The 10,070-nt window shown below is 36.5% G+C and overlaps 2 protein-coding genes across 2 annotated transcripts in view; one reads left to right on the plus strand and one right to left on the minus strand.

The window, feature by feature from the left end:
* The window catches only part of LOC131937166 (ankyrin repeat domain-containing protein 27), an 86,161-nt gene extending 81,010 nt beyond the window's left edge, over positions 1-5,151 (minus strand). Inside the window, exons 1-11 of the mRNA XM_059294371.1 lie at positions 5,006-5,151; positions 4,509-4,663; positions 3,963-4,091; positions 3,750-3,809; positions 3,452-3,539; positions 3,165-3,248; positions 1,991-2,085; positions 1,499-1,558; positions 1,351-1,407; positions 431-573; positions 74-213 (exon numbers count right to left, since the gene is read on the minus strand). Coding sequence (XP_059150354.1) covers positions 74-213; positions 431-573; positions 1,351-1,407; positions 1,499-1,558; positions 1,991-2,085; positions 3,165-3,248; positions 3,452-3,539; positions 3,750-3,809; positions 3,963-4,091; positions 4,509-4,616 — 964 coding nt within the window. The 5' untranslated portion in view covers positions 4,617-4,663; positions 5,006-5,151. The remainder of the gene's footprint in view (positions 1-73; positions 214-430; positions 574-1,350; positions 1,408-1,498; positions 1,559-1,990; positions 2,086-3,164; positions 3,249-3,451; positions 3,540-3,749; positions 3,810-3,962; positions 4,092-4,508; positions 4,664-5,005) is intronic.
* Positions 5,152-7,423: 2,272 nt separating this feature from the next.
* Positions 7,424-9,305, plus strand: LOC131937162 (acidic phospholipase A2 2). The gene is made up of 4 exons (XM_059294369.1): positions 7,424-7,454; positions 7,636-7,819; positions 8,601-8,704; positions 9,124-9,305. The coding sequence occupies exons 1-4, from the start codon at positions 7,424-7,426 to the stop codon at positions 9,252-9,254; spliced, it is 450 nt and encodes a 149-aa protein (XP_059150352.1). The 3' UTR covers positions 9,255-9,305.
* The last annotated feature ends 765 nt before the right edge of the window (positions 9,306-10,070 follow it).

The raw sequence follows: 10,070 nt of genomic DNA on the forward strand, positions 1-10,070 counted from the left end.
ATACCGCAACTCTTACATAGTTTAACATCAGTACACAGACAAGTTGATGCTGACAATAGAAATCATATAGTACCTTTTATGTTGTCTTTATTCATGGACTTGGGTGGTTTGGTCAGTGCTGACACCACCCTTTTGATACAGAACAGTCGACCAACTGGTGTGCTGTAGCGATTCAGCTGACTCAGCTCTTTTTTAGCAGGGAGAATATTTTGGCTGGAAGACGGAAGAAAATAAGTACTTTACTGTTAACAGGGCTTTTTAAGCAGGGAGAATATTTGAGAAAAGATGTGTTTAACAGCAAATATATTTTATCAATGTTACAATTTTTGACACAAAATAATGATAGCAGACCCTACAGCAGCCATGCTGCTACTGCTGTTGTAAATCATCTAAGTTAGTTAATTAAAAAAAGCTGATCATCCCAACAAACCTGAAAATTTTCCTGATCCCAAGGTCAGACAGCTGAAGGTCAACCAGGTTACGGGTCAGTTTGTTGAGTTCTGAGTCTTGGGCTGCCATTGTTGCAGTGATGACCCGAAACAGACGTTTGTGTACGGCATTCATCATGTAGGTCTATAAATATGTCATGTACATTCATCATGTAGGTCTATAAATATGTCATGCACATTCATCATGTAGGTCTATAAATATGTCATGTACATTCATCATGTAGGTCTATAAATATGTCATGCACATTCATCATGTAGGTCTATAAATATGTCATGTACATTCATCATGTAGGTCTAAAATAGGTCATGTACATTAATCATGTAGGTCTATAAATAGGTCATGTACATTCATCATGTAGGTCTATAAATAGGTCATGTACATTCATCATGTAGGTCTAAAATAGGTCATGTACATTCATCATGTAGGTCTATAAATATGTCATGTACATTCATCATGTAGGTCTAAAATAGGTCATGTACATTAATCATGTAGGTCTATAAATAGGTCATGTACATTCATCATGTAGGTCTATAAATAGGTCATGTACATTCATCATGTAGGTACTTAAATAGGTCATGTACATTCATCATGTAGGTCTATAAATAGGTCATGTATATTCATCATATAGGTCTATAAATAGGTCATGTACATTCATCATGTAGGTCTTTAAATCGATCATTAATTAATTATTTATGTACAACATTTGTCATGAGATCTATAAATAAGCTATTTGTAATGTGGATGATTGGCTCAATACTGACATTAACTTTTTGTTGCCATGTCATTATATCAGTAATCTTTTAAAAAGTATATATATATTTCAATCTATTCCAATTCATTACTTATTTAACTACTTTTAGTTTTAAAAATGTTTAATCAAGTTGAAAATTTAAAAAATACCTCCACTGCCACCTTGAGATTTTCCATATAGCTTGCATTGTGACGGGCTGACTTCCTCTGTGAACATAACATTATTCATGAACATTGTTTTCTACCCAGATTTTTAATTAGGGTACACGTATATTGTCCTGAGATAATGACCACTGACCACAACAGAGTCCTTCAGTAAAAGCTGCACGGCTTTGGTGAATTGTGTGTTGGCTGCATCCTGTGAATGACAGTAAATGTTCAATTAGTGTGAGGATGTTTTTTTGTAGTAGAAAGGTCGTAACTTAAATAAACTTTGTCAAGATTAAAAGACTATTTATTTCTTAAATATCTTAAGTGATAAAATTGCTAACACTGACATACTTTTTTTTTTTAGCTTTGAGCTTAAGATTACAAACGCAGTATTCTTGACAAATGTTTAGTATATTTCAAAGACGTTTGTAAATTTTTTTGTACTACTCTCATTGCATTTGTTATGTCCCCTAAAATATAAAATCAGTGTTTAATTGCTGAAAGGGCATAACAATGTTATTTTAATGCACCCCCCCCCCCCAACCCCTGACCCAATAGTGCTACAGACAGAGAAAATACTTAGATTACAACACTCTAATACCCTAGCTATGTCTTGCTATGAAGCAAAAGTTGTCCTCACCACAATACTTCTGAGACTTTCCCCCTCCAGCCTGTCATAGGTGACAGCAAATGTGTTCAGCACTTTGTCCAGGGACTCCCTCATCCTCTGTCCACCTGAGAGAAGGTAACAATACACAGCTCATACATTCTTTCTCCACTGGCATTAACTCAACATGTACAGTACTTAACTACATGAAGTAGTGGATGAAATCAGCAAGTTCATTTAGATTAACATCAACCTTAAATTTTTTGAGCAATTATTTATTTTCAATCCTAATATATAAAAGTCCATGTGCGCTCTTCTCTCTCTCTCTCTCTCTCTGTCTATCCGCAAAATATTTTCGCCGGACATCACGTCAGAATCGTCAGCGATATATGGATACCTTTATACGGACTTTTGTTGAAAATAATATGTTAGATGTTTTAAATGTATAACCACAATTTTATTTAAAGAAGAAAAATAAAAAATAAAGGCGTATTCGAATGTCGAGAAACAGTATTATTTATGCAACCGGAAAAGTGTTTAAACTAGGGACAAGAATGCATTTAACAATGACGTCGCTTATTGTTTACACTTAAAAAAGAGCAGGAAGCTGATGACGTCATCTTCCGAGTTTAGAATAAAAAGAAATGAACTATTTCATTCAAATATGATTTAGAACTATGTACGCTATGAAATGTATACAATACGATTTTCTCGGCCTAAACTTAAAAAAATTATTTTATCTATTTGGATTCTAGATCTAGAGATTCTAGATCTATATATTGATCTAGATCTAGATATTCTAGATCATCTAGATCTAGAGATTCTAGATCATATAGATCTAGAGATTCTAGATCTAGATGATCTATAAAGCAAAGTTGTCGGGTGCCCGACAGGGCACTTCCCGGCGCAGCAGGCGCTTCAAATTTGGCAGGATCTTGCCTTGGGGCGACAGAACACGGAGGCCGGTTGGCCGAAAAGTCTATGATGAGGGGGTCAAAACTGACCTCGACTGACCGGCGCCTTATATGGGCGAATTAATTAAGCATTCAAATTCTCAATGTTTTCTAAAGCCTAAGCGAAGCTGGGCTGCATGCCTAGTTAAATATAAAATCCTATAAAAAAGGACAAAATGACAGTATGTTTTAGCATGAATTGCACACAGAGAAAAAAATCATGTGAGCATAAGCACCCCAAGATCAAGCCTTACCTTCATTAGACCAGAGTAGCTCCAACATCTGGTGGTAACTAGTGGGGGATGTGGGTTTTGATGAGCTCTTCTCTGTTTGTTTGTCTAAAGTCAAATGTAGAGGGATAGGCCTACTTACTCAATCATTTATCAAGTTTAAAAAAAAATGATACATGTATCAAGCTATACAGCATGACTTAGGAATGTGAATATAAAATAGGAGCTTCATGGTGGACTAAGATAGAAGAGCAACAAAATCAGCCAATCAGATCTAACTAAACAAGTGAAAAGGTCAGAGCTGAACTCACCAAGTTCTCTGTTGACCAATGCCTCAACACAAAACACCCTGTAGCTGCCATTGTCTGTGTGGAATGTCTCAGCAAACAGCACAGGCACCTGCTCAAAGTAGGTAGACAGGAAGTAAATAGTTGTAACAGGCAGAAACATAAACACTCAAGTACTAGTGAAACATGTAGGTAGACAGGAAGTAAATAGTTTTAACAGGCAGAAACACTCTAACACTGTCCCATTTCTACAAACTTCTAAAAGTTGGTCAACAATGTATTGCTGATGAATGTTAGAAAGCAAAAAGGTTGTGTTACTTACTTGTCTGCTTACTTCAAAGCCATCTTTTGTAATTATTTTGCCTCCAGAATACTGAACACTCTGTCAAAAGGTTCATAAATATTTAGGAAAACAGTTTAATGGAGAATTTTATTATATTGTTTGAATAAATAAAAAATAAAAACAACAACTAAGGAGACTAAAAAAAAAACAATCAAAAAGTGATATATTTATGACTATAAAGCTTTGAAATACCTTTCTAGAAAGAGTTGTAAAGTCATCAGCATCGTCATCTATTTCATTGGTAGGGAAAAGGATATGGTCCTCGATATCTTGTTGAGTTGGAATGATATGGGCGGCAATTGAGTACTTTGGAATACAAAGCTGTTTGAGAAAGAGAAATAATGTTAATATAAGATGTACAGTTAGTTCTCATCATGCATCAGAATATAACACAAATAAGATATACTGGATAGATTAGTACCTTTAATTTAAATTTAACACTTCTTTCCCAACAATTTTTAATAAAAATATTACTTTTTTTCCAAAAAAAATAATAAAATAGCCAAAAATAAGGTAGGCTATTAGCAAATTAGAAAAAAAAGACCTAGCAATATGTATGCCATATACCCACCAACTATACAATACATTGTTACAAAAGTTACAAGCCAAACTTCATAAAATTCCATTTCCCAAAAATAAATATAAATGCTGAATGTATCCTTATTTCCAACACCACATAGATCTACATGTGAGTGTGACTTATCATTAGTAGCAAAATTAACAACTAGTTATACTCACAACTCCTTTGCGCTGGACAGCTTGCTCTAAGTAGTCTGGATGGTTGGTTGTGATTTTGGTGAAAAATGGATTTTCATAAACGTCCTCATCATAAATGGATGACATCATTTAAAGAGTTATAAGCAGTTTATAAAATATAAACCATTATATTATAGCTGAAAGGTAAAAATTAAAAATAATAATTTATAATAAAGATGATAAGAAAGATAAAAATAAGATTTTTAAGTTAACTTGAGTTCTGTAGTCACTGTAGATATCTAGCAGTAAACATTGTAACAAGTATAGTAGCTACTAGTATAAATAAGTTAAATAAGTATATTCTAGTAGATCTTGCTAGGCCTACTGGTTATTAGATCTAATTTGGTTAAAATGTGCACGCTCACTTAGCAGCAGTAATCAAAACCTAGCTAGTAGCTAGACTCTAGATTAGAATTAGATCTTTCTAGATCTAGATCTATAATTATATGATCTTGCTTCATGCAAAATATCGGACTTACTATGTTTCATTAAGAACAATCAATGATTGTTATTCATCGTCATTCGAATGTTATTTAAAGTTATTTAAACTATTTAAAGAGCACTTTCTGTATCACTAGTCTAAGAGTCTAATGTTTACGTCGCCATATCAAACTTTAGAAACCGGATGTGTGACCATGAATTAAGCTCTTAAACAGAAGATTGAAAACAAACAGAGCACTTGGCAATAAAAACAACGACATTCAAATCAAATGTAGAATTGAACTATTATTTATTTGCGACTATAAATAAAAATAAAATAAAAATTCATATTGTTTGATCTAGATCTATATTATTTAGTAATATGTGTTCCTCCTCTTTAGCCTTAAGTTGGCAAGTCATTATTATCAATCTGAAACGGTGTCTATTATAAATAATCTCAATTTCAAATCTCACCCCTCCCCCCCCCCCCCCGGACGAGGAAAATATACAATTTATATTGTAACTATATACCTGAACAGTGTCACCCCCACCCCTCTCCTCCAAACAGTTCCAAGTGCCTACCTCTTGAGAAAAATATCAGAAAGAAACCCTGATTAAATTGATTTAAATGAACGCTAGAAAATCTCAACGCACTTTTAAATTTTTTCTAAATGGTGTCTTTTAGTTTTATTATTAATTGGGGTTTTAAAATATTCTTTGTTATTGATTGCATTTTTATTGTTATGTTTTAACCTCGTGTAGTTTATAATTTGTGGGCTTGATTTTATTTTATTTAACCTAACAACAACAAAAATAAGGCAACATATCTAAATATGGTTGATACGTGCGAGTTTTACACCTCTGGCGATGATAGCCAAGTAACTGAAGAACAATAAGTACTCATTCGCATTATGCGAACCCCAAACCACCCCCACCCCCCCCCCCCCCCCCCCGTGCGTCAGGTGCCACATGATGAATGCACTTAATCTGTGGTAGATGAATCGTATCGAATGGAACGAGGCAGTTAACTACATTATGCTGATTACGGTTGATGACATACTGAAGATAAGGTGTATAAAAAGATGGGAGGTCTATCACATCACTGAAAGTTTATGCGTGGTGTCAAACAAAGGTAAGCGCTTTTAAACACTTTGGTTGTTCAGTGAGTTACTGGCCTTTAAGCTTTAAATATAAAGTTTGGTTTGTGTATTTGTATAGAGAGTTACTGGTCTTTACATATCGATTCTTTTTAAATTACACTACACTGATCTGAGCATTTGTACAGGAGTTACTGGCCTTTGTGTGTTTTTATATGGATTTAATTTCATTATAGTCTACTCACTTTTTATCATCTTCGACATCCGGGACTGTTTTGAAGTTTAACAAGTATTTCTTAAGCTTGGTCTTCGGGTGCAAAACATTTAAGTCAGGTTTACAGATGCGGTAGATCGCCAAATACCACACAGTTAAACTATCTTGTTGAATGATCTTTCTAAAGACAGTAGATCGCCCTATACTGGACCTTATCTATATCACACAGTTAAACTGTCTTGTTGAATGATCTTTCTAAAGACACAATAGATCGCCATATATTGAGCCTATCTATATTACACAGTTAAACTATCTTGTTGGATGATTTCTAAAGACACAATAGATCGCCCTATACTGGGCTTATCTATATCGAATGATCATTCGAAAGAAAACGACACAGTCATCTTTGTACTTGTAGTCGTGCATGTTTTGCTTGCCGTACACAAATACTGACATGCATGTTATAACACTGCTATATAGCAGAAGAGTATAGAGGCCCATACTAAACTTACAAAGGATGCTGCGGAGATTTGGTTGAAAGGAAATTCCCGCAAGGTTATAAATAGTAATTTAATAGGACTATTTTTTAGATGTATTGACGGTGATGCAATGTGTGCGGAAAGTTTGAGGAAAACATATTTTTGTCAAAATAAAACAACATGACAGAGACTAGGTATAGACTAATTTGAAAAGGTTAACGAAAAAGAGTAATAAAAAAAATGGGCCAGCGAAAAAAAAAAAAAATGACTGCGTTAATGTAAGTTTTATCGTGTTTCAGGTGAAACAATGGTTCTAACTTCTTATTTCTCTGCCTGTCTGGTGGTGCTGACCCTACAGTCACATGGTGAGAACCACTGAAACTAAACTAAAACTACATAACATACACCATATAGGTCATTACATAACATACACCATATAGGTCACTACATAACCTACCCGACAGTGGTCAATACATAACCTACACCATATAGGTCACTACATAACCTACACCATATAGGTCACTACATAACCTACACGACAGCGGTCACTATTTGAAAACCTCGGTGCAAAAAATACTCAAGTCACAAAATAAGTATTTAAAGAAAAGAGAGTTCGCAAATTCGAATTGACTGTAAAAGTAAATATTTATATTCATAGTTGGTTGGAAAAGAGGCTGAACAACATACATGAACATTCAGATTTGTAGCCTTACAGCGGGTAAAGTTAAAACTAAAAGAGTAGCAGAACGTTTTTGTTTTTACCTGTTAGCACTGAGGTCTTCATTTGATTTGCTTGAATACTGAACTAGATAGCTTTTTAAATATTTGTAAAATTAGGTATTTAATTTAAATTAGATGATAAGAGCAATGCATTAAGATTTTAAAAATCTGTTGTTCAGCCATCGCTGTTAATTCAGCGGTCGTGGGCTCCGAACCCCGGTCCTTACACAAGCGAGGTCTGGAATCGCTGTGTATCCTGGTCACCTCCATGACCAGCCGGAACTGTTGGGACTTTGCTGACTACGGCTGTACCTGTGGTCTCAAGGGTCAGAGTGACCTTGTGCCAGTGGACAGTGTGGACAGGTCAGCAGGCAACTTTTGGTTTGTTTTGGTGGTTTTGTTTTGGTGTTTTATTTTGGTGGTTTTGTTTTGGTGGTTTTGTTTTGGTGATTTTGTTTTGGTGTTTTGTTTTGGTGGTTTTGTTTTGGTGGTTTTGTTTTGGTGGTTTTGTTTTGGTGGTTTTGTTTTAGTGGTTTTGTTTTGGTGGTTTTGTTTTGGTGGTTTTGTTTTGGTGGTTTTGTTTTGGTGGTTTTGTTTTGGTGGTTTTATTTTGGTGGTTTTGTTTTGGTGTTTTGTTTTGTTGGTTTTGTTTTAGTGGTTTTGTGTTGGTGGTTTTGCGTTGGTGGTTTTGTTTTAGTGGTTTTGTTTTAGTGTTTTGTTTTGGTGGTTTTGTTTTGATGGTGTGGTGGTTTTGATTGGTGGTTATTGGGCTGCTATTTTATACAATTATTTGGTTCAGCGTGGTACGGAAGCATACATTGTTTTGGGTGGGTTAGCTAGGTGCGAATACTATGCATTTTGTGAAGTAATTATCGTTTGTGTTGTTGTGATGAGTAATGACTGATTATGGTATTGGTATTATTCTTACTTGGTAGTGGATCAAGACTGGTTCAACCCCTCACAGCCCTATCATACACCGCTAGATGTATCGATACTATCTTCTTCTCGTATCGCCAATACAACACTGATCATAATCCTGGCCCAAGCCCCGATGATTAACATAACCAGCTGTTGTGTCATGTCATTATCAGTAAAAAAAAACATGGCGTCCATCCAATCATTGACTGGACACTCTCGCCCACAGATGCTGTCTTGACCGCTTGACATGCTACCAGCAGCTGAATTGTTCCACGCCCTTTTTTATCGACAGCGGAGTGATATGTACACAAGATGGCTGCAACTGTACCGGTAAGTTTGAACTTTAGCAAGTTTTCTAAGACAACCGATTCATTTTTTTTACCAGGGCTTGACATCAGTGTTTCTTCCAGACTTTTTTTTCGAGGGGGGGGGGGGGGGCGGACACTGTTTAAAATAAAAGTATATATTTTCTATATAAATTCCATTTCGTTCAGGGGGGTGGTAGACTTTCTTCGGGGGGGGGGGGGGTGGCTGGAAAAAACTCTGCTTGACATGATCTAAGGGTAAAATGTTGAGTCTTGGCAGGAATAAGTCTAGACTCTAGAGTGATTGCTGCAACAGTTACGCTGGACAACTCTAGAGCCACACCTGACCAGAAAGACTTCCCGATTCTTATACAGGAACACACTCTACATATATATTTCTCGGATGTTAAGTAATGAAAGTTTATATCTTTTCTAAAACTGCAGACACAGAGACGGGCTCGTGTGAGTACCAGACATGTCAGTGTGACCTCCAGTTTGGACTGTGTCTCTCCAGTCGTGGCACCTTTGACAGAACCTACGAGAACTACGACAGGACCAAATGTAAAAACGTCTAGAGCAAAGAGTTTTTAATAAAATGTATCTGGCATGTTGTGTTATTTAAAGTTTCTTTAAAAAAAATGATCGTCCATAAATGACGTCACGCTCCCAGGATAGTTCGGGTGGAATGGGGTTAGTCAAGGTGAATAAAATTCTTTAACATTGTGGTTAATTGATGCAAATGGGAGAATCTAGCGTCTAATTATGGGTCTTACTCTTTATGACCATAACTATATCACAATGATGTAGGGTGGTGGGCTAAAGTAGCGTGACGTCATTTGTAAACGACCCCCCCAGCCGTAAAAAAACTGTACACTACAGGAAATCTTAAGGCAGAGGCGTAGCGACCCTTCCCGGCGCCCGGGGACAAACTTTTCGATTTGCACCCCCACCTCGAGATTTCGATTTGCACCCCCCTCGAGATTTCGATTTGCACCCCCCCCCCCCTCAAACTTTCGATTTGCACCCCCCTCAACCTTTCAATTTATTTTTCCAACCCATTTTGGCGCCCCCTAAGGTCGGCGCCCGGGAACATATGTCCCCCCCCCCCTCGCTACGCTACTGTCTTAAGGATTAGAGCACATTATACAACCACACAGCAGTGTTTACATTCACATTGTGTGTGGTTTTGTTTTCGTATTGTTTGACACACATCCGGTCTGTGACCAGAACCAATGGCTGTTGAGGAAACATTTAGCTCGACACACTCACTTGAAAGTAGTTAACACATCAGTCTGTGTGTAGTGAGTGGCGAACGTCGTGTACTCAACATACAGGTCCTATTGACAACAACGACAGCACGGAGAGGGTGGGGAGGCGGGGAGGGTTTGTAG

Source organism: Physella acuta, unplaced genomic scaffold (assembly GCF_028476545.2).
Source record: "Physella acuta isolate Inbredline_101_S28 unplaced genomic scaffold, ASM2847654v3 ptg000201l, whole genome shotgun sequence".
NCBI classification, from domain to species: Eukaryota; Metazoa; Mollusca; class Gastropoda; family Physidae; genus Physella; species Physella acuta.